Genomic DNA, 25,278 nt, shown 5'->3' on the forward strand with positions numbered 1-25,278 from the left:
TAGTAGGTTCTGGAGGAAGAGCTCACTGGGTAGGGTAGGGTATCTGCATCGCCATGTGTGTGACCTAGGCCCAAACCCCAGTACTGCACCGGAGGTGCTATGACAATGCTGGACATTTAGATGCTATAGTGTCTCTGTCTCTTTATTTGAATGGAAAAAAGTGGCTTAGAGCTATGGACTCACACATACCCACACACACACTCCCAAATCTATAGCATTTTTTAAAACAAAATTACCCATGAAGAGTAGACATTAAATTTCTGAGAATGAACTTGTCAGTTCAGTAGATAGAAATCATCCTAGAAGCAAAAACCTCAATGGGTGATTCCCCCCAATTTTGTATTTTCTCTAGTAAATAGAACCATCTTCCCCTCTTGTTTTAAGAACTGACTTAGAGAATAGGAGAGAGAATCATAACATTACTTAGGTATAAGTAATGCTCTACCAGTGAATTATAACAACTCAATTTTTTTTTTTTTTGCCTCCAGGGTTATTGCTGGGGCTCGGTGCCTGCACCACAAATCCACTGTTTCTGGAGATCATTTTTTCGCCTTTTGTTGCTCTTGTTTTATCATTGTTGAGGTTATTATTGTTGTTGCTGTCATTGGATAGGACAGAGAGAAATGGAAAGAGGAGGGGAAGACAGAGAGGGGGAGAGAAAGACAGACACCTGCAGACCTGCTTCATCGCCTGTGAAGCAACTCCCTTGCAGGTGGGGAGCCGGGGGCTCAAACCGAGAAACTGAGTTCCTTACGTTGGTCCTTGCACTTCGTGCCACATGCACTTAACCCGCTGCGCTACTGCCATAACAACTCAATTTTTGATTAAAAAAAGATTCTTCTGAAAGAATAACCTAGTGAGGGCTGAGAAGATAGTATCCTAGTTATGCAAATAAAAGGCTTCATAACTGAGGCTCTGATGTTTCAAGTTGAATCCTTAACACCAGCACAATTCGGTGCTCTGGTAAAAAAAACAAAAACTGGGAGTTTGGCAGTAGCACAGCGGGTTAAGAGCATGTGGCACAAAGCACAAGGACCGGCATAAGGATCCCGGTTCGAGCTCCCGGGCTCCCTACCTGCAGGGGAGTCGCTTCATAGGTGGTGAAGCAGGTCAGCAGGTGTCTTATCTTTCTCTCCCCTCTCTGTCTTCCCCTCCTCTCCCCATTTCTTTCTGTCCTATCCAACAATGACAACATCAATAACAACAAAAATAATAACCACCACAACAACAATAAAAAAAAAGGGCAACAAAAGGGGAAAAAAAACAAAACTTGTGCAGATGGTCTGTTCCGTAATACTGACTAAAGTAAATGTTTGCTGGGGAGACAGCAGAGTAGTTCTGCAAAAGACTCTCATGCCTGAAGATCTGATGTCCCAGTTTCAATCCCCAGCAACACTGTAAGCCAAATCTGAGCAGTGTTCTGGTATCTCTCTCATTAACAACCATATATATATATCATTACATCCATATAATAGAACATTGTTTAGCAATTAAAATGAATATTGAAGATGAATTGGAAAAGGGATTGTTATAGTCATGTCTATATAGTATGATTCCTATTTCTTTGTAGCAAGAAACAGATGCATCATGAGTGTGCACAACACAAGCATTGACATGCCTGCGAGGAAAGGCCAGGATGTACACCAGACTGCTGTTAGCTTCAGACAGTTTGCGCAAGTCTTATTCCCCTACCATTACCAGGATTTTACTTTTCTACTATGAACACCTGCTACTGGTATGGTATATCTAAGGAAAAATATGAGTGGAACCACAAACTTCATGATCACCACGTTCTTTTTAAAATTTTATTTATTTTCGGTAGAGACAGAAAATTGAAAGTGAAAGGGTAGACAGAGAGGGAGAGAGACCTGCGGCACTGCGTCAGCCCTTGCGCAGCCTTCCCCTCCCCAACTGCGGGTGGGGGCCGAGGGCCTGAGCCAGGGTCCTTGTGCATGGGAACACATATACCCCGCTGCATGCACCACCGCCTGCTCTTGAAGAGGCAGTGTGTATGCTTTGGCGCAGGGCTTGGCTGTGCTCCCCAAGTGCATATCCAAGGCTTGCTCCTAAGAATTCTTACATCTGCTTCTCCTAGAACTTTCCAAAGTGCTTAATAAGACAGTTTTACTGATTTCACATAGTTCAAAGTTCAAAATTTTACAAATGTTATATTAAGATGTTAATCTCTTATAATGTTGGCTCTGCATCTCTAAGAGAAAAAGACATGGTACACACATTCATCGAGTGAAAGCATCCTTTGTTATACATGCTACATAGAAGTTAGTCTTCTAGTATACATATTTTAGGAAGTGCCAGTGTAAAACCTCAAATTAAAAAAAAATCAAGGATTGTTTACACCACTATTTCCAATGAATGTGTTGACAACTTCTGGTCCACCCCCTCCCCCACATTTAGTATGGTTCATGTTAAAACAGTCCCGCCTTGATGATATTTTTGTGTTATCAAGCCTTGTGGTTTTCTGCATAATTTGCATCTTGCTGTCAGGTCATTCAGAAAAAGGTTTTTAAGCTGTGGATTTAAACTATGGATCCATTAAGCTGAAAAACCAAACTTGGTCACAACCCACATAAAAAAAATATATTAAGAAAACATTAATCCCCCAATAAAGAAATTTAAAAAATTATATTAAGGACAGTATATGAAGGACAAGTAATGTTTTTTTTGAAACTTTTGTATCCACATATAATCACATATATACAGGTCACAATATAAATGCATTTTAATATGAGTTGCCATTAAAACATTTGAAAAAAATCACTGGATTAAAGTGATGAACTAAGAGGTAAACAGACAAACCAATACATACTTCAACACACTCAAGCCCTTCCCTGTATATATAAGTTGGATAAAATAAATTATAAAAGCAATATAGTCAGCCAGAGCCCCAACTTATTTGTACCAAATGCTTATGTGAATACTGAGTAAAAATCTCTCAAAACATATTATATTTTAAAGAGGTTAGGTACCCAATTAAAAGCCAATTTAAACAATACATTTTTGAAGTATAATACTAAGGTTATTACAAACAGTGTTTTTCTACATTGTTTGTTTGCATCTGAGGTCCCCTATATCTCCAAAGACACACCGACCCTGCAATCCCTGCATGCAGACCTTGGTTCCCAGCACCAGGCAGCTCCTTACACTGCAGTCAACATCCACCACTCAAGATAACCTTCCTCAGCTGTGCTTAGGACTTCAAAGGGAGAAGAGAGCAGAGGGTTTAATAACCTTGGCAGTTTAATAACTTTGGCAGGTAGAACATCTATATACCCCAAGTGTTTCCTTCCCCGTGTTCCATCTCTCAAAACTATATATATATATATATATACACATATATATATATTTTTTTTAAATATTTTATTTATTCCCTTTTGTTGCCCTTGTTGTTTTATTGTTGTAGTTATTATTGTTGTTGTCGTTGTTGGATAGGACAGAGAGAAATGGAAGAGAGGAGGGGAAGACAGACAGGGAGAGAGAAAGATAGACACCTGCAGACCTGCTTCACCGCTTGCGAAGCGACTCCCCTGCAGGTGGGGAGCTGGGGTTCGAACCGGGATCCTTATGCTGGTCCTTGTGCTTTGCGCCACCTGCGCTTAACCCGCTGCGCTACAGCCCAACTCCCTATATATATATATTTTTATCTTTCTCTGTCTTCAGAAGAGATTACCTGTCTATGGCCATACCACCCTGAACACGCCCAATCTCGTAAGAGATTTACCTATGACCACAACATGATTCGCTATACCTTTTCAGACTTCCGAACCACTACACACACACACACACACACACACACACACACACACACACGTCTATTTATTAACCATTATCTTTTTTAAATTACCTGACAGCTTAGCTCTGCTCATAAATAGTATTTTTCCATACCAAGAGAGATATGTCAGTACACAGTTAAGCATGATCTTTGGTATCTCCAATTCAGGAACTCAGAATGCTACTCTCTACTTAACTCTTTGCTCTTACCAATTTCATTATGTCCTGGGAATTTGTTAAGGGCATCCTGAAGAGTATACATTCATTGAAAGCTACTTTAAAAAGTCTCTCAAATACTTATAGTACACATACATTACACACACACACACACACACACACACACACTCATTCATTTGGACAAAATACAAACTGCCATTCCTACTATGAGACACACACCACCCCCCGCACCATGTCTCCACCAAGGTACTAAACTCTCAAGTGAAACCTACCAATGCCAGCAGGAACGTAATGCTGGCGTGGAAATATCTGCAAATTTCTTTTGGTTATCCAGCTGCATCATCCTGACACACCGTCACAGACCCAGGAGCCCTGGGGAGAACAGGGGCTGCAGGAAGGATTCTCTGTTCTGTCTTGACTTCAGGGACATAAGCACAAAGAGCTCACTCTAATCATCACTGAAGTATGTGGCCTCTGGTTTGGCCAGCAAGTAGGCACAGCAGTTTTCAATCTGCACTACTGACTCCATGCCAGATCTGCTCCAGGTCCCAGACCAATACTTTCAAGCATCATTGGGGAAACTGGTTGTAGCAGAACTGCCTCTTTGACCAGCAGTTTAGGCACTCCATGGCACACGTTAGTCCATAGCTAATACATGCCCAGCTTGTCTAACTTTACCTCTTGCTTTTGTGTAGCAGGATAAGCTTTGGAGGTTTAACAAGGGCTAGAAATCATTTCAGCATATACTTTTCAGGTTCTGCCAGACAACCTTTTATTACATTGGAAAAGCAACACTAGGCACTAGATCTTGCAAAATATGTTCTGACCAACTCTCAATCTTCTGAAATTAAAATTTTGTAACATCTGTAAAGTTTTTAATGAACAAAAAAATACAAACTTTCATATGCAAAATAGACTATTGTATAACTGGCAATCGCAGAGCCAAGTGGTAAACTTTCTTCCACAAATCCCAGTGGGGCAAGTAGGGTGGGGGTGGGAGGAGAGAGGTGAATGGACATCCTAATGAGTATAAAACTTAATTTCAGCTTTATATATATAAAAAAAAAAACCTTTGAGAAAAAATAGCTTTAAATTGAATAGTATCTTCTGAAATACATAGTTCAGGCCAGCCCTCACAAGTCTGCATTTTAAATTCAACCAGATCTGGGATGTATATGATGATACAGGTTTTACAGTTATGTCAAATCCAGTTTCAAGAGTAGCTAAGTCACCTCATTTCCAGGAAGTTAGGAAGTCTAGTTTAGAATGACCATGACAGTCTCCTGAAGACTGACCTCTTGGATAGGCGGAGTTCCTTGGCTAGAGGTCCACCCCATGCCGACGCTGTCAGACTTCCTCTATAGAGCACTGAGATCCCCACACCAGTGCTTTCCCAGCATTCTCAAGCATCAAGGAAAGTAAGACCTCCAGCTTCAAGTTGGCAGTTACTGCTCCAGCATTAAAGAAGTGAACACTTCCTTCTTCCCCCAACTGATTACCCTCCTGATCTTCAGCAGGGAGTGGCAGCTTGATTAACATTCTTTTTAGAAATAAATAATTCAAATAAGTAATTTAGAGTTAACTGTAAAAGAGCAGTAGGACATGACCGCCGCTCATATCTGAAATGAGTGAGTGAATGAATACACATGAACAAACACACAGAAAAAAAAAAATCATATAATAAAATCTTGCATTTCCCACATTCATAGGGAAAAAAAAAACTTTAAAAAAAAAAAAGTATTAATTAGTGTTTGTTCTGTGTGGGTTGAATTGTCCAAGGCTCTGAGCAGGCACAGTCTTACACCAGGGTTACAAGTTCCCCTCCCGCACGTCAAGTACAGTGAGGGGCCGTCACACACTTGCCAACTCAGTGCCTGTGAGAGAACAGAAGTGACAAAGGGACTTTTCAACCCACGGTGCATGAGGTATATGGAGACATCTGTCCATGAACGAACCACCAGCAGCTAAAGGGAACAGCAGGGCATTTTCACAGCAATTGCTGATGAAGGATTTCCCATACCATCTTCTTCCGGAAGAGAGGCATCTGGTTCTGTAGAGAATCCAGACAACGTAAACATTAGGTAAACTGAAAGAAGAGAATTATCAAAGCAATAGAGCAGCCAGGGCCCAACTCACTTTGTACCAAACACTCATTTGAATACTGGATACTTAGGAGTTTTTTCAAAGACTCTGCATCATCAGGCATTTGTCTCCTTAGTTAACTTGGGACCTCATTTAAAAAAAAAAAAATTTTTTTAATTTGCTTTTTCCCCTCCTTTTGTTGCCCTTGTTGTTTTATTGTTGTAGTTATTATTGTTGTTATCGATGTCGTCGTTGTTGGATAGAACAGAGAGAAATGGAGAGAGGAGGGGAAGACACCTGCAGACCTGCTTCACCGACTGTGAAGGGACTCCCCTACAGGTGGGGAGCCGGGGGCTCGAACCAGGATCCTTTAAAAAAAAATTTTTTTTTATTATCTTAATTTTTTTTGGATAGAAACAGCCAGAAATTGAGAAGAAAGAGGGAGACAGAAAGGTAGAGAGACAGAGAGACACCTGCAGCCCTGCTTCACCACTTGTGAAGCTTTCCCTCTGCAGGTGGGGACCAGGGGCTTGAACCCAGGTCCTTGCACACTGTAACATGTGCACTTAACCAGGTGTGCCACCACCTGGCCCCTCGAACCGGGATCCTTATGCCAGTCCTTGCGCTTTGAGCCACATGCATTTAACCCGCTACGCTACCCCAGGACCTCTTTTTTTTTTTTTAAACATTGTGATACACACACTCATGAAACCATAAAAAGGGTCTGGGGAGGGAGCCGGGCGGTAGTGCTGTGAATTAAGCACACATGGTGCAAAGCACAAGGACCAGCATGAGGATCCCGGTTCGAGCCCCCGGCTCCCCACCTGCAGGGGAGTCGCTTCACAGGTGGTGAAGCAGGTCTGCAGGTGTCTATCTTTCTCCCCCTCTCTGTCTTCCCCTCCTCTCTCCATTTCTCTCTGTCCTATCCAATAACGATGACAATAAAAATAATAACTACAATAAAAAACAAGGGCAACAAAAAGGTAAAATAAATAAATATTTAAAAAAAAAAAGGGTCTGGGGAAATAAGCATAACAGTTATGCAAAAGACTTTCATGCCTGAGGCTTCAGAGTCCCAGGTTCAGAGCTGAGCAGTGCTTTGATCAAATCTTAAAACATGCATTAATAGTGAAAATACCTAGGTAGTAGCACAATAGGTAGCTCCTGTTATTATATGTCATCAAAACAGTCAGACATGAACATTTTGCTTGTGGAAATGATCATCTCTATTTAAATTTTAAATATCCATAAACTTCTTTCTGCTCTACCAATTTGTTGTATATTGCCAATGAGAAGCCAGATTTGAAGCAACTTCTCCTGTTCAAATCTCATGAGTTTCAGATAACAACTTTTGATGCAGAAGCATCAAAGAATGAGATGCTTTCATTTTTATATCATTCTGCTTTAACTGCTATTACTTGGGCCAGTTTTTGAAGCAGCAACACAAAACAAATCTGAAATCTCCTATAACTCGACTTGTCCTCCTTCAGATGGATTCAGTCCATACCCTGGAGGTTTTCCTTGTGTCTTACTATAAAGTGTTATGTCACTTTATTATAAACTGAGAATCACATGCATTCTTATATGGAGAGGTCTACAAAGTCCTCACACAGGGCTAGCAAATTTCATTAAATAGCTCAGAATTTTATTATAATAATGAAAAAGCAATGTGTGTTTCTCGGTAAAACTGCTGAATAAGAAGTACTTTAAAAATTAGAATGATAATTAATTCAGTATGGGGAGCCTTATTATTTCATGTTGCTTAAAAGCTTGGAATGGGGGAGTCAGGCTGTAGCGCAGCGGGTTAAGCGCAGGTGGCGCAAAGCACAAGGACCGGCATAAGGATCCCGGTTCGAACCCCGGCTCCCCACCTGCAGGGGAGTCGCTTCACAAGCGGTAAAGCAGGTCTGCAGGTGTCTATCTTTCTCTCCTCCTCTCTGTCTTCCCCTCCTCTCTCCATTTCTCTCTGTCCTATCCAACAACGACAACAACAATAATAACTACAACAATAAAACAACAAGGGCAACAAAAGGGAATAAATAAATTAAAAAAAAAAAAGCTTGGAATGGGGTTATTCTAGTACTCAAGAAGTTTGATTTGTCGGCTGAGCAGTGGTGCACCCAGTAAACCACACACGTTACTGTGCACAAGGGCATGGGTTCATGCCCCCAGGGGGGAGCTTCTCCAGCAGTAAAGCTGGGCTGCAGGTGCCTCTCTGTCTTCCTCTTCCCTCTTGGTTGTCATCCAACAAACAAAATAAAGAAATTCTAGTCAGCATCTACTATTGTTAAGATAGGAACTCTGGTTTGTATTTGTTATTGCCATTACTTCCCCTATCTGGTGGGGAGGGGAGAAGCCTCACAAAAGGTGAGACAGTGCCGCAGGCCTCTTTCTCTCCTGCTCTTTCTCTCCCTCAGCCTCTCAATTTCTCTCTGTCTCTAACAACAAAAGAAAGAGGGGGAGATGGCCATCAGGAGCAGTGGATCCATCATGTAGGCCAGAGTTCTAGGGATAACTGTGGTGACAGTAAGGGGAAAAAAGGACAATTTGGAAGACAACACTTATCAAAATAAAGTCTAAGAGAAATATGTCTGGGCCAGGTGGTGGTGACACTGGTAGAGCGCACAAAGCACCATGTGCAAAGACTCCGGGATAAGCCCAGGTCCTACCTGAAGGGGGGAAGCTTCACGAGCAGTGGGCAGCTCTTCAGCTGCCTCCCCCACAACACTCTATCAGGTGAAAAAAAAAAAGAGGGGCTGCCACTAGGGGTGGTGAAGTTGTGCAGGCACTGAGCCCCAGTGATAACCCTGTGGCAAAAATAAATAAGAAAAAATGTATTTTAACAAGAGTTGTCTTCTTTTGTACAAAAAGGTTCGGTTGAGAATCCGCTAAATTCCCCAAAGTTCTCGATATATATATAATTAGTAGTGAAAGAAAGTAAAGCAGAACATCATTCTGGCACATGCAATGGCAGGGATCAAACTTGGCATGCTTGTAAATCCAGCTTTCTGGCCACTGCACATATTCCGACACATTTGAATTTCTACTCAAATGTAAGTCTTGGAGAGCACAAGGGAAAGCATTCACAGTTACACCTTAGACCTACAGCTTAAGTTCACATAACGCCTCATTTTTCCTTGCCATTACACGTTCTAACGTATCTCATTTTTCCTTGCCATTACACATTCTAACGTATCTCTTTTGACTAAAAAATATCAGTAACATCAGAAACGAGTGACTATGGAGCTCTGAAATACGCAAAGTTCTCCACTGGTGACCAAAGATAATAAACCAAAGAGCATATGTAGTGATGAAAGTTGATGTCAGTAAGAATAGAACAGTTATCTTCAAGGTTTACAATAATAATAGTAGCAGTGGGGGAAGACAGTATAACAGTTATGCAAACAGACTCTGAAGCCTGAGGCTTCCAGGTCACTGGCTCAGTCCCCTTCAGCACCAAAAGCCAGAGTTGAGCAGTGTTCTGTTATTCAACAACAAAAATAGTAATAGTAGTAGCAGCAGCAACAACAGCAAAGCTTTCAATCACTTAAGAGTTTAATTTGTACCTCGCACGGGAAGATACTTGGTTTATCTTAAACATTTAGTGCCAAGCGAGCAGATGAAGTGGCATTTTCACTCACCTGAGTGAATGTGATAGGTCTGTCTCTAGAGATATAATCTGCATATTTACAAGTAAACATTCCACAGTCACTCCCATTCAACTGTTGAGGAATTTCCTAAAAAATAAACCACAAAAAACAATGATTTTCATCAAACACACACTTCTTTGGATTTTTTTTTTTAGTTATTACAAGGGCAAAGAGTATTATAAGGGATTAATTTTAAAAAATTAAGGCCCAGGTGGTGGCGTACCCAGTTAATCCGCGTTCACGCCCCAGTTCCTCACCTGCAGGAGAGAGGCTTATCAAGGTAGGTCTGCAGGTATCTTTATCTCTCAAAGGAAAAAAGAAAAGGGGAGGGAGGAGGAAGCCACCCAGGAGCTGTGGATTTATCCTTATAGTTTATGTTAAGTCTGGTGTTAGACAAACAGACATAGTCTCTATGTGGTATAAAGATTCTAACCACAACATGGAGGATGTGACCACGTAGAAAATATTTTTCATAACTGAAAAGCATAGTGAGCCTTCTATCTCTCAGTTCTTCTTAGACAAACCCATAACAAACTGTCAGAGGTTTAACATTCAGTACCTAAAATAACAGCAGCTTCAAGGCCCAGGGCATGATGCAGCAGACAGCACCAGGCTTAGAAGCGCCGGTCTCAAGTCTGGTCTCTAGTGCTGCACAAGCATGACTAGGGGATGAGTCAATGGAGGGAGGAAATCGAGTCTATTTAATCCATTCTTATGAGTACAAGTAACAACGTATTTCAAACAAACCGTCATCACTCACTTGTGGCTTCATGCTATAATGGGTCCACTCCAGGAGATTCAGATCAATATTTCTTTTGGTCTTACTTTCATCCTGTAAATACTGACTAAAACAAAAACAAAAACAAAAATAAATAAATTGATGAATACCCGTGGAAATGTACCTCTATGGTTACAAAGAACTTCATGGTGTTTGAACAGACACAAAATTGCCATGCCTATTTTAAATTATGCACAGTACCCCCTAATAACCATTCTGGAAGTTACAGCTATTTATGCTATGCATTCTTCTAGTTCTTTACTCCACCCTAACACCATATGAAAATGTATTTTATTTTTATTTATTTATTTTTTTGTCTCCAGGGTTATCTCTGGGGCTTGGTGCCTGCACCACAAATTCACTGCTTCTGGCAGGTCATCTTTCTTCCATTGTTGTTGTTGCTATGTTGGATAGGACAGAGAGAAGTTGAGAGAGGAGGGGAAGATAAGAAAAGAAGAGAGAAAGATAGATACCTGCAGACCTGCTTCACTGTAGACCGTCCCTACAGGTGGGGAGCCGGGGTCTCAAATGGGGATCCTTTAGCTGGTCCTTGCGCTTCACGCTGTGTGTACTAACTCAGTGCACTACCACCTGGCCCCCTTTATTCTACTTTTAAAGTACACTACAATTTATTTTTCTTTCTTAAAAATAGACAACAAAAATCAAAAAGTCACTGCTAATGGATAAAAAAATGGGGGGGGGGAGACAATTCTAAATTAAGAGACTAAAGAAAAATGAAGTACATGTTTGAAAACCTGCAATAAGAAAAATACAGGTCCATGAAGGATGATAGATGACATAGTGGGGGTTGTATTGTTAAATGGGAAACTGGGGAATGTTATGCATGTACAAACTATTGTATTTACTGTTGAATGTAAAACATTAATTCCCCAATAAAGAAATAAATAAAAAAAAAATAAAAATAAAAGTAGCCAAACTGCAAACTCTCCGGAAGTCTATAATAGCCGCGGTGGTTACTGCTGATGATGGTGGCTGTGATGTGGAACGCTGCCCCTGTAATGTCATCATTTTGTAAACCACTATTAAATCACAATGATGTTACACTTTAGAAGATCACAAGCCACTAAAATATCTAAGATTTTTGCTTTCCAAGAACTGATTTTCATTAGGATGATACTGATTTAACTGAGAATGTAGCCGAGTGGCCTAGTGGAATGCCGGTGTATGGGTCACATTTAATAGCCATCTGGAGAGCTGGATAATATTAGTCACTTAAGGGAGTCGGGCGGTAGTGTAGTGGGTTAAGTGCATGTGGCACAAAGCACAAGGACCAGAGTAAGGAACCCGGTTCGAGCCCCGGCTCCCCACCTGCAGGGGAATCACTTCACAGGCGGTGAAGCAGGTCTGCAGGTATCTGTCTTTCTCTCCCTCTCTCCGTCTTCCCCTCCTCTCCACTTCTCTCTGTTCTATCCAACAATGATGACATCAATAACAACTACAACAATAAACAACAAGGGCAACAAAAGGGAATAAATGTTTAAAAAAAATTAGTCACTTAAAAAAAAACACCAGAGATATATACTCCATAGAAATAGTGAATTTCTGTTATATATGCACAATGGCATTATCTCACTAGAAAAAATTACTTAAAAATAAAAAAAGGAAATGTATGAATCCTAACTGACTTCTTGGATTAGAAAAAAACAAAACAAACATAAAGGTACCTGAGGCAATTGGAAAATCAAAGTGTGTTCATATATATACATGTAAATTAATTAAACATACAGGGGCCAGGTGGTGGCACACCTGGTTGAGCGTGTATGTTACAATGCACAAGGATGCAGGTTCAAACCCCCACTCCCCACCTGCGGGGGGGGGGCTTCACAAGTGGCGAAGCAGGTCTGCAGGTGTCTGTCTCTCTGTCTCTCCCTGCGTTCTCGATCTCTGGCTGTCTCTATCCAATACATAAAGGAAGACAATAAAAATACTTTATAACACACACACACACACACATATATGAACACACTTTCAGTTTCTGATTGCTTTAGGCACCTTTATGTTTGCGTTGTTTTTTTTTCCTAATCCAAAAAAATAATTATACCCTAGTATGTCACAGAAAAATTACAGTTTTGAGTGGGAAGATGGTAATGGGGAGGAAAAAGAAAAAAAATTATGACTGTAAGTTAGGGGGAGATAGCATAATGGTTAAGCAAAAAGACTCTCATGCCTGAGGCTCTGAGGTTCCAGGTTCAATCCTGCAAAACACCATAAGCCAGAGCTGAGTAGTGAGAGCTGAGTAGTGGTCTGGTAAGAAGAAAAAAAAAAAAAAATTATGGGAGCTGGGTGGTGGCGCACCGGGTTAAGCACATGTAGTATGAAGAGCAAGGATCCCAGTTTGAGCCCTTGGTTCCCCACCTGCAGGGGAGTCGCTTCACAAGTGGTGAAACAGGTCTGCAGGTGTCTTTCTCTCTCCTTCCCTCTATTCCGCTCCTCTCTCCATTTCTCTCTGTCCTATCAAAAAAAACTGAAAACCTAAATGTCCACAGTGGATTCCTAGTGCAGGCAACGAGCCCCAGCGATAACCCTGGAGGCAAAAAAAAAAACACAAAAAAAAACACAAAAAAACTACGTATCTGTAATAAAAGTTTTGGGTAACAATAGCCTATAGTGAAAAGTCAGTACTACTTGTCCTTTCCCCAGTGGCATTAAACCTCAAGTAAGTTAAGATTAATTGTCCAAATTGTTGTATTGCTTTATTTCTTTATGTAAATATAGAAACATTCTAATAATAAGGTAGTGAGTGAAAAAAAAAGTGTGAGTGAAAAAAGAGAATTTAAAAATAATAATAATACTTCCAAACAAAATTCTTTAGAACTTGAAGAATAATGTATCAATCCCACGGAAATCTAATTCAAAATCCAAAGATTCAAATAAGATATATTGCATTATAACACATGACAAGCTTGTTTTCCATGATGTCACTAAACAAGACTTAACAGGTAAAGTAATATACTAGGTTGTTTCTTTTAGAATAAATTATGTTTCAAGTCCTGAACAACAGAGAAGATAATCTTCACTACATATTCACCTACCACTGACTAGAGCCTCCTAGTATTAGGTAACTCGCCCAATAAGTACAGAACTAGGCAACAAGAAGTTGTAACCTTTACTTACAGAAGAATCTCACAGATCCGGTGCCCCTTTTGCCCCATAGAATCCAGGTACTTCAGACACTTTTTCCTTAGGTCTATCACCTATAATAGAAAAACAACATCCAGAAACACCTCAGTCAGGAGAGAGGTGAGACTTTCATGTCTAAAAATTAAAGTATCTTCTAAAAAATTCAACACATGTAACAACACGAACAAATTTCTAAGATAGGTTTTTTAAAAATGGCACAGATATGAGCTTAATTTCTTAAAAAAATTTTTTAATATTTATTTTTCCCTTTTGCTGCCCTTTTTTTTCATTGTTGTTGTAGTTATTATTGTTGTTGTTATTGATGTCGTCGTTGCAGAATAGGACAGAGAGAAATGGAGAGAGGAGGGGAAGATGGGGAGAGAAAGATTAGACACCTGCAGACCTGCTTCACCGCCTGTGAAGTGACCCCCCTGCAGGTGGGGAGTCGGGGGCTCAAACCGGGATCCTTATGCCGGTCCTTGCGCTTTGCGCCACATGCGTTTAACCCGCTGTGCTACTGCCCGACTCCCATGAGCTTAATTTCTATAAAATTATATCTATTTCCAATGAAAGACCTAGAAACTTGTTTACTGAAACATGAGAATGATGATTTTTTTCTTATACATTTGACAGTAAAACTATATTATTATGTAAAAAAAAATTAACAGGTAACATTAAAACAGCAGCAATAACAACAAAAATACCCTATGTGTTGAAAGTAAGAATGTGCCTCCTTTACAGAGAATTCTAGTTTCCAAAGTTATCCAACTCAGGCTCAAACAGGAACTCTACAGATTATGCCTTACCAGAAAGTAGTAAAGTCATGGGCCTCTTGGAATATACCTAAAATAGACCTACCAGCTCTTTCCAAAATGGAGACCCCAAATCTCATCTGCTATAGTCTTGCCTATAGGTTCCTGATTACTAAACAATTTGTTCTGCTTTATATCTTACTGCTTTTCAGCCACCAAGTTGCAGATGCCACTATGACAACAATCTGACTTCCCTGAACAAGACAACCTCACCAATATGTCCTGGAGTCCCTCCCACCTTTCCAGAGCCCTGCCCCACTAGAGAAAGATAGGGACAGGCTGGGAGTATGGATTGACCTGTCAACACCCATGTCCAGTGGAGAAGCAATTACAGAAGCCAGACCTTCCACCCTCTGCACCCCATAGTGATGGTCCATGCTCCCAGAGGGATAAAGAATAGGAAAGCTTTTAATGGTGGTCCGGGAGATGGCATAGTGGATAAAGCATTGGTCACTCAAGCATGAGGTCCTGAGTTCAATCCCCAGCAACACATGTACCAGAGTGATGTCTGGCTCTTTCTCTCTCCTCCTATGTTTCTCATTAATAAATAAATAAAATCTTTTTTAAAAAAAAAAAAAGGAAAGTTTTTAATGGAGGGATGGGATATGGAACTCTGGTGGCAGGATGGGGATCCTTACCCCCATCCTTGTGCTTCGCACCATGTGTGCTTACCCACCTGGCCCCTGGCCATTTTCTTAAATAATAATGAAGACTATATCCTCTTATGCTATGGTCTTGTTGATATTTTTTATTTTATAAATAAATAAAAAGAGTATGCTTTACATGCACAACTAGACTTTCACCAGGCAGACTAAAAAAGGTATAGTCTTCATTATTTAAGAAAATGGCCGGGAGTCGGGCTGTAGCGCAGTGGGTTAAGTGCAGGTAGCACAAAGCACAAGGACGGGTGTAAGGATCCTAGTTCGAGCCCCCGGCTCCCCACCTGCAGGGGAGTCGCTTCACAGGCGGTGAAGCAGGTCTGCAGGTGTCTATCTTTCTCTCCCCCTCTCTGTCTTCCCCTCCCCTCTCCATTTATCTCTGTCCTATCCAACAGTGACGACAACAATAATAACTACAACACCAAGGGCAACAAAAGGGAATAAATAAATAAATAAATATTAAAAAGAAAAGAAAAGAAAATGTCCAGGGGTCAGGTGGTTAAACACACACGGTGTGAAACACAGGGATTGAGATAAGGACCCCGGTTCCAGCCCCCAGCTCCCCACCTGCAGTGGCGTCGCTTCACAAGTGGTGAAGCAGGTTTGCAGGTGTCTATCTCTCTCTCCCCATTTTTGTCTTCCCCCTCCTCTCTGGATTTCTCTCTGTCCTATCCAACAACAACAGCAATGGCAACAATAACAACAACAACGAGGGCAACAATATAAATAGCAAACAAGCAAAATGATAGATTTTACTTACATATCTAAATTGTACCAGTTAAAATATTAACTGGAAGACATATTACATTTATAAAGTAAAACGTAAAGAATGTATTTATATGTCAATAGTCACTAGGGTGATAAGGGAGGACAAAAAACAATCCACTCCAGGAGCAGTGGATTTGTGATGCAGGTGCCAAGCCCCAGTGATAGCCCCAGCAAAAGAAAGACAAAGACAATGGCCGTTATCTAACAGTCTAACAATCAAACCTCTCAACTCACCACCAGGCTCCAATGGACCTTACGATGAATAGGCACTAGAATAAGTTCTTGTTCAAAGAGATTAACTCCTTTGGTCCATCTTTTCACTGCTTGATAACCCCCAGACTTTAATTTAGGATAGAAGAAAGTGCTGAATGCATGAAGTGTCGGATAGCCTTGTTTTTTATTTCTTTCCATTAGAAGATTCATGTAAAAATTAATGACCTATAATAGCAAAAGCATAAATATCAGAACTTGCCAAGAACATTACTGAAACCAAATTTATTCCTAGCTGGACTATGGAGAACTACAAGATTAACTTACTCAAAGGAGGAAGGGTACTAATGAAAGTGATAAAGAGGTTGTCCATGACAGAAAATAAAAAAAAAATTATAGGTACGAAGTGGAAGAGATAAACAAGAAATGAAATCGTACCTGGGAGATGGTAGAGTAAAACAGACAAGAGAAGAAGTCTAGGGAGAAAGTCTGCAACAATAAGAAGGCGTACGCAACTGCATCACACAAAAAGTACATGGAAGGCCCGGCTGAAAGTCAGCTTTGGCTGGCAAAATGGGCCCCCTGAACAGTGCGCATCTTTCCCACATGTGCAGCCCTGGTTGAAGCCCAGCACCCCTGGACTGGAGGAGGCAGCTGTGCTGTGGGCTTTTCCATTCTCTCTCTGCATCTTTGTTTTTGTCTCTATCTGACAAAAGTCATCCCAGAGCAGTGAAGTCCCAGTGATGACAAAAATAAATAAAATCAAACAGCAAACGAGCAAAATGCTAGAAAGGTTTTACTTATATATCTAAATCATAATAATTAAAATGTTAACTGGAAGACACATTACATTATAAAGAAAAGCATAAAGAATGTATTTATATATCAATTGTCACTAGGGTGATAAGGGAGGAAACAAACAAAGAATAAATACTGCTCAGTTGGTCAAAGAACCAATGGGAAAGCCGGGAAGAACTAAGAGCCAGCTTACTTTGTAAGAATAAACATAGATAGCTTAGGCAGATTTTTATAGTTATCATTCAAATGAGATAAGAGATCTATAACAAACAGGATAGCTCTTTACTGCTGAAAAATGTAAATGGCTCCTATAAAAATTCATCTAAAATAAAGTAACATTTACTGCTTCCTTCCATTCAGCAGCTGCTCCCAAGGCTTATGAAAAAGTGTCATGGACGATCAGAGTAAATGAAGGATAGATGAAATTAAGCACAGATGCAGAAGAGACTCATTTAACAGTGACAATGAGAATTAGCTTTTCATATATATATATAAAAGATCTAAGGTGTTATTTGTTTTAAACAAATCTAAAAGTAATTGGGTAGAATTCATTTTGGTTAAGGATAGTAAATGGCTAACCACAATGACAATCAGAGGCAGGGGAGAGAGAGAGAGAGAGAGAGAGAGGGGGCATGTGTGTGTGTGTATTGGTCAACTTACTTCATCGTTGAGCCAGTGATAGTTCTTCAAGGTCTGGATATCTCCTCGAGTGATTCGCAGTTTGAAAGCACTACTTAAGATTTCATCCTGTGGGCCATGGCCTAGGGCATTACTAATTTCCTTTTCCATGTCCTGAATTATAAATTTCAGATAATGCTATTTTAATATAGAACTACTACCAGATACTGAAGGTCTAAGACTGAAAAAAGCTTTTCACTTTTTATAATATTTTAATATAGAACTACTACCAGATACTGAAGGTCTAAGACTGAAAAAAGCTTTTCAGTTTTTGTAATACTTGACCCTTAAGAAAAACATGTAATCAACGTAGTGAACTAAATTATGAAAAGATTTAAATTGAGACTACAAAGCAATCACACTAATATTATGAAAATCACTGCACTTATTAGCTTTTAGAACAATAACTTCATGATAATATTTATATTTAAAGTAAGTTTCAACTACTGTCCCACTACTATTTCTTCAGCACTGCAAGCTAAATATGGTACCAAATGCTTGAAATACATCATAAACCCTTGTTTGTGAGGAAAGGATTATTGCTACTTCACAAAAGAAGTCACTTTTTTTTTTTTTAATTCCATAATTTGGAGCATGTTACCTCAGCGGACTTAGGTTCCATGCTCACCATCATGGGATTATTAAGTAGCAGAGTCAATAATTCACCCCAGGAGTATTTAAAGCCCTAGCCTTTACTTTCTTCATAAAATTATAAGGTATTTCAGACTGCTACTACTTACCTCCTAAACGTTTATTTTAACACAACAAAATAAGAAAAATTAGAACAAATAAGGGATCATACATTTTTGACATAAAGAGAACGATTTAAAATAGGCAGAAACGGCAAACCCAGCAGCAGTCTAGCAGAAGCCTCATTGAATAGATGGCTGCAACAGTTTAAAAAGGTACCAATAAGGCGGGGTAGATAGCTATAATGGTTATGCAAGGAGACTCTCGTGCCTGAGGCTCCAAAGTCTCAGGTTCAATCCCCCCGCATCACCATAAACCAGAGCTGAGCAGTGCTCTGGTAAAAAAAAAAAAAAAAAAGGTAGAGAGAGTAAAAACATACTTACACTATTGGCTGAGTCTATAAACTCAATAAAATGATGTGGATCTAAACATTTTTACTATTGCTCTACTAGACTATAATTTTGCTATTTTAGGGGTAAGTCTCTTTATGCCCAGTGATACTGTATGCACAAGAGATATTTACCGAATAGAGACCTCACCTACTAAAGATAAGGGTGAGTCAAGATGAGATTTTTTTTCTACCTACACTCATTTTCTTTCTTTTCTATTTATTTTTCCTAATTCCAAATATAGTAATCAATGAAAAAGAGCAATTGAGGAAATCATAATCACTTAAAAGAAGTTCAGTGAATCTATTCCGTATGCCAGGCCCATGTTACAAAACCCCAAATATTTGAAGGTTAGAAAAAGAATCTAGGATGAAGATAGTATAACGGTTATACAAAGAGACTCTCATGCCTGAGGCTCCAAAGTCCCAGGTTCAATTCTCCATACTACCGGAAGCCAGAGCTGAGCTGATAAAAAAAAAAAATCCATAAGCTAATGATATTTACTCACATTTATTACACATTAATCTGATCTCTTATTCCATCCTCACAGATTACTAATGATCAGAGTAGCCAGTGTCTGAACAGCCCTTGTGTCAGATTTCTTTCATATATTCATCCCTAGCCGGTAGAGACTCCTCAAAATAAAACATTAATTTGTCTTGAGTAAAGATTAAAAAGCATATCTCGGGAGTCAGGCGGTAGCACAGCAGGTTAAGTGCAGGTGGCGCAAAGTTCAAGGACCGGCATAAGGATACTGGTTCGAGCCCTAGCTCCCCACCTGCAGGGAAGTCCAAGCGGTGAAGCAGGTCTGCAGGTGTCTATCTTTCTCTCCCTCTCTGCCTTCCTCTATCTCTCTCTGTCCTACCCAACAACGACGACAACAATAACTACAACAATAAAACAAGGGCAACATAAGGAAATTAATGAATAAATAAATTTTTTTTAAAAAGCATATCTCTTATTCTGTTCAACATAAAAAAAAAAAATACCTCTGTAAGTTCATGAAGGTCATCCGTCCTTTTATCCCTCTCTTTAGCTAAGCAGTTTTTCTCTCTTGTCTCAGGTATGGATGATTTCCTTCTGAGTAAGCCATTGCTTCCACTGCCCAAGCGGAGTCGAGCTGACACTTCTTCAGATAAGTCAGGTTCTAGCTGGTGTCCCCTTCTCTAATCAGAAAAAAAAGTTTACATTCTACTAACGTGTTCTATACATGCACATATAAATAAATACACATACAACATGATATAAATAAATACACATACAACATGAAATGTTTTGAAAGAAAATAGAATTAGAAATTCTGTCCAGGGAGTCGCGCTGTAGCGCAGCGGGTTAAGCGCAGGTGGCACAAAGCACAAGGACTGATGTAAGGATCCCAGTTCGAGCACTGGCTCCCCACCTGCAGGGGAGTCGCTTCACAGGTGGTGAAGCAGGTCTGCAGGTGTCTATCTTTCTCTCCCCTCTCTGTCTTCCCCTCCTCTCTCCATTTCTCTCTGTCCTATCTAACAATGATGACAACAATAATAACTACAACAATAAAACAAGGGCAACAAAAGGGAATAAATAAATAAATATTTAAAAAAACCAGAAAATCTGTCCAGTAAAAAGAAGGAAAGAAAATCTGTCCAGTAAGTAAAGCTGGTTTAGCAAGTCTGCTTGTGCCTATGACAGAGGCCGCATAAAAATGTTCACGACTTGGTCCATGAGGAGGGACCTACTGTGGGGATCAGTGTTTTGCAGACACCTAGCTTGGTGAGATGAGAGATTGCACCTATATGTCAACAACTGCACTGCACTGTAAACCATTAACCTCCCAATAAAAATAAAAAGAAAGAAAGAAAGAAAAAAGTTCAAGACTTAAGGTTCACAGGATACCTAAATTACCAACCATAAAAGAGAATACTCCAGAAGTAGAAAGTATTTTCTCCTCTCTTATCTCAATTAAAAATAACATAGTCAAAAGAGATTTTGCAAAGTTTTAAAAAAGAAAACTATATAAGCCGTAACTGTAGCAGGATAAACCATGCTATAATAGGTAACCTGCCTTCTATTTCATAATTTAAAAAATTAACTTGTAGAAAAATGTACAAAACATTAGTGTATCCATTAGCCTTTTATGAAATTAGCATCTCTGTATCCACCATCCAGTTCAATAAATAGAACTGCATCAGCATCTGGATGCTGACAAAATTCTTCCTCATGGTATGTAACCCTTTATACTGAATTTAAGTTATCTGGTAAGCAAATTAATTTAAACTCAAGAAATTTATTTAGAACTGTAACTTTGATCTAGCCTCAACACACTTCAATCTAGCTTACTTTCAGATTCTATGAACCCAAAAGGGGATGGTCCTTCCTCAAGGTCTTAGGAAGCAAAACCTTCAGGCTCAGTAAGGATCAAAATAGCCTGTAGTTGTCAGCAAGGCAACAAGGACCAACCCCTCACCTACAACCCAGTCTTTTCTCTGGCTTAGTCTTCCTCTTCTTTCAGTTCTTGCTTTATAGGTGATAAATGATCATTAGATACAAAATGCTTTGCTTTAAATCACTGGGAATGGTAAACATTAAAGAAGGATAAGTTCTTTTTTTTTTTTTTTTTTAATTTCCTTATTAGGGGAACTAATGCTTTACATTCGACAGTAAATACAATAGTTTGTACATGCATAGCATTTCCCAGTTTTCCATATAACAATACAACCCCCACTAGGTCCTCTGTCATCCTTTTTGGACCTGTATTCTCTCCCCCCCACCCCCACCCCAGAGTCTTTTACTTTGGTGCAATACACCAACTCCAGTTTAGGTTCTACTTGTGTTTTCTGATCTTGTTTTTCAACTTCTGCCTGAGAAGGATAAGTTCTAATACTTAAGACTTGCCACTGACTTAATGCAATCCAGGAGTTTTCTGAGAAAGTAGAATATAGACTGGCAAGCATGTGTTTGATTCCTGGCATCACATATGCCAGATTGATATTTCTCTGGTTCTCTCCTTCTTATTAATAAATAAAAATAAATCGTAAGACTTGATCACATTAATAATTAATATAAAGCACCCCCTAAGCTGCAGTGTTTCTATGTACCTAACGTGAAATAAATTAGGGATATATATTTTGGGGTATTAAATAGTAAAACATTTTGCTACTATTATTTAAAATTGGCAAATCTTATTTGAAGACTTAGTCAGAAAGTGGAAAACCTAATTCTTTTTTTTTTTTTTTCCCTCCTCCAGGGTTATTGCTGGGCTCGGTGCCTGCACCATGAATCCACCGCTCCTGGAGGCCATCTTTTCCCCCCTTTTGTTGCCCTTGTTGTAGCTTCGTTGTGGTTATTATTATTGCCCTTGTTGACGCAATTTGTTGTTGGATAGGACAGAGAGAAATGGAGAGAGGAGGGGAAGACAGAGAAGGGGAGAGAAAGATAGACACCTGCAGACCTGCTTCACCGCCTGTGAAGCGACTCCCCTGCAGGTGGGGAGCCGGGGGCTCGAACCGGGATCCTTACACCGGTCCCTGCGCTTTGCGCCACATGCGCTTAACCCATTGCGCCACCGCCCGACCCCCGGAAAACCCAATTCTAATCATAAGAATTGCCAGTATTTCAAGTGGGTCCTAAATCTTGACTCTGAAAATAAAATCTTGAGCACATCACTTCTTTATTTTTTTCCTTTTTTCTTTTTCTTTTTCCTCCAGGGTTATCACTGGGACTTGGTGCCTAGACCACGAATCCCACTGCTCCTGGTGGCCATCTTTTTCCCACTGTTGTTGTTGTTGTTATTATTGCTTGTGGATAGGACAGCGAAATTGAGAGAGGGGAAGACAGAGAATGGGAGAGAAAGACATCTGCAGACCTGTTTCACTGCTTGTGAAGCAACCCCTGCCCTGCAGGTGGGGAGCCAGCAGCTTGGATCCTTTAGCCCGTCCTTGTGCTTCACACTATGTGCGCTTAACCTGGTGCAGTGTGCTACCCTCAGCCCCCCATCACTTCTTCCTTCTTTTCTTTTTTATTTATTTTATCACTTCTTTCTAAGAGATAGATGGTTTGTAAATTTTCCAAAAGAGGGAGTCGGGCGGTAGCGCAGGTGGTGCAAAGCACAAGGACGGATGTAAGAATCCTGGTTTGAACCCCCGGCTGCCTACATGCAGAGGAGTCGCTTCACAAGCGGTGAAGCAGGTCTGCAGGTGTTTATCTTTCTCTCCCCCTCTGTCTTCCCCTCCTCTCTCCATTTCTCTCTGTCTTATTCAACAATGATGATATCAATAACAACAATAACTACAACAATAAAACAACAAAGGCAACAAAAGGGAATAAATATTAAAAAAATTTTTTTTCCCAAAAGAGGCTAGGCAACACAGATAAAGCTGAATATGGGTCCCAGATCAGATCAAATAGATGGGGTTTACAGTCAACAATATTTATACATTTTTCCCATACTTGGGAGCTACTCTCTCCCCTGATCCAGCTTTCTGGTCCTTTTTCCAGCCATGACATCATCTCCCCAGACAATAACTTGGATCCACCTGCATATCAGATTTCAGGCTGGGCGGGGGGGGGGAAAGACTAGTTATAGTCACGGGCCCTTTGGAATAGAACTAAAATAGGCCTACTAACTACAAAACAGAGACCCCCCACACACACACAACTCTTCATCTACACTATTCCAGCCTTTAGGTTCATGATTAGTCAATAATTTGTTTGGCTTTATATACTAACTCTCTTTTCAGCCACCAGGTTCCAGATGCTACCATGATGCCAACTGGACTTCCCTGGGCAGATGACCCCACAAATGTGTCCTAGAGCCCCGCTTCCCCAGAGCCCCACTCCACTAGGGAAAGAGAGAGACAGGCTGGGAGTATGGATCGACCTGTCAATGCCCATGTTCAGCAAGGAAGCAATTACAGAAGCCAGACCTTCTACCTTCTGTATCCCACAATGACCATACTCACAGAGGGATTAAGAATAGGGAAGCTACCGGGGAGGGGATGGGATACTGAGTTTTGGTAGTGGGAACTGTGTAGAGTTGTACCCCTCTTTTTGTCAGTGTTTCCTTTTTATAAACAAAAATTAAAAAAAAAAAAGATAGGGATCAAGGCAAGATGGTCTCTTAAAAGATGGCTAACACAGGTGTCAAACTCTAGCAACTCAAGAAGGAAGGCTAAGTTTTATAATATCAGTATTTGCTGATTTTGCAAATGATGAATTAGAAAAAGTAATATATGTCACCTTCCTTATTTTTCATGGATACCAAAATGTTTTTTTATTTAGTTTCCCTTTTGTTGCCCTTTTAATTTTATTTTATTTTTATTGTTGTTACAGTTATTATTGTTCTTATTGATGTCATTGTTGTTGGATAGGACAGAGAGAAATGGAGAGAGGAGGGGAAGACAGAGATAGGGAGAGAAAGATAGACACCTGCAGACTGGCTTTACCGACTGTGAAGCGACTCCCCTGCAAGTGGGGAGCCAGGGCTTGAACCGGGATCCTTCCACCAGTCCTTGCGCTTGGCGCCACATGTGCTTAACCCGCTGTGCTACCGCCCGACTCCCGGATACCAAAATTTTAACAGCAGCAGACAAAACAACAAAAAGATATGAAATTTAACTAGGGTTTCTACTTACACCTTCACTTTCAAGTCTGATTCCCACTATCTTCTCTGGATCAGAAAATTTTCCCTTTGGACACCTAAGGGGTGAGGTGGGGTGGGGTGGGGTGGGGTGTAAAATAAGATATTCCAGATTGAGTGATTTTAACTTGGTACAGGCTAGACTAGTTTTAGATATAAATTTCAATACTTTGTATACAAAAATTGGCTTGAGTTTGTATCCACTCTAAACTGAAAGTCAACAAATATTTTTCATAAAAAGATCACACAGTAAATACTTTAGACTTTACAGGCCATTATCAAATCTCTCCAACTTCCACTGTAGTTTAAGAATAGTCAATATGTAAATTAATGAACATGCCTGTGTTCCAACAAAACTTTACTTACAAAAACAGGCAGACCAAATTTGGCCCATGGGTCATAGTTTACCAAACTCTGCTATAAATAAACTATTATCAAAAACCTAAAACACAGAGAACTGCCTTCTCTGTTCTACACTAGAGATGCTGATAAGGTGGGTGTTTTCTCAACTACATCCTTATATAAGTGGCACCTATGTCTACGGCCATACCACCCTGAACATGCCCGATCTCGTCTGATCTCGGAAGATAAGTGGCACCTATGTCTTCTAACCCCTAATGCCTAGAAGAGAAAGGCTTCCTCCCAAGCTCATGTGGATAACTAACCTAAGAAATAAATACTGTGGTGACCCAGGAGAGGATGCAGCGAATAAAGCATTGTACTCAAACATGAGTTCCTAATTCTGATCCCTGATACTGCACATTCCAAAATGATGCTCTGCCTCCCTTTCTCTCTCTTTTTCACTAATGATTTTTTTTTAAAAGAGATACCTATGTATTTATGTATGCTGGTCCTTTACCAGAGGTAAGCAGAGTTCACAATTCCTCGGACATACTCATTAAAAAATATAGCTTGTAACGAAAAAAAAAAAATCAAAAGAAAACAAAGTGAAATAAATTATGTACCTCTTTTCACTTCTCACTGAACAAAGAGGTCCTCTTGTTTCAACAACTCTATCTGTGAGGACAATAAAGAAAAAA

General features: G+C 40.0%; 1 protein-coding gene across 3 annotated transcripts in view; it reads right to left on the reverse strand.

Moving 5' to 3' along the window:
- Positions 1-4,721: 4,721 nt before the first annotated feature.
- The window catches only part of SENP2 (SUMO specific peptidase 2), a 41,379-nt gene continuing 20,822 nt past the window's right edge, over positions 4,722-25,278 (reverse strand). For 2 of the 3 annotated variants that reach the window (XM_007519780.2, XM_060198559.1), the window contains 9 exons: positions 25,204-25,255; positions 24,234-24,297; positions 19,611-19,787; positions 17,525-17,656; positions 16,091-16,294; positions 13,612-13,691; positions 10,459-10,543; positions 9,690-9,785; positions 4,722-6,016 (listed from right to left, as the gene is read on the reverse strand). In XM_007519780.2, the coding sequence (XP_007519842.1) occupies positions 5,954-6,016; positions 9,690-9,785; positions 10,459-10,543; positions 13,612-13,691; positions 16,091-16,294; positions 17,525-17,656; positions 19,611-19,787; positions 24,234-24,297; positions 25,204-25,255 (953 nt within the window). In that variant the 3' untranslated portion in view covers positions 4,722-5,953. The remainder of the gene's footprint in view (positions 6,017-9,689; positions 9,786-10,458; positions 10,544-13,611; positions 13,692-16,090; positions 16,295-17,524; positions 17,657-19,610; positions 19,788-24,233; positions 24,298-25,203; positions 25,256-25,278) is intronic. The other variant, XM_060198560.1, reaches the window with a different exon arrangement.

The sequence above is a fragment of the Erinaceus europaeus genome, chromosome 9 (genome assembly GCF_950295315.1).
Source record: "Erinaceus europaeus chromosome 9, mEriEur2.1, whole genome shotgun sequence".
In the NCBI taxonomy this organism is placed as follows: domain Eukaryota; kingdom Metazoa; phylum Chordata; class Mammalia; order Eulipotyphla; family Erinaceidae; genus Erinaceus; species Erinaceus europaeus.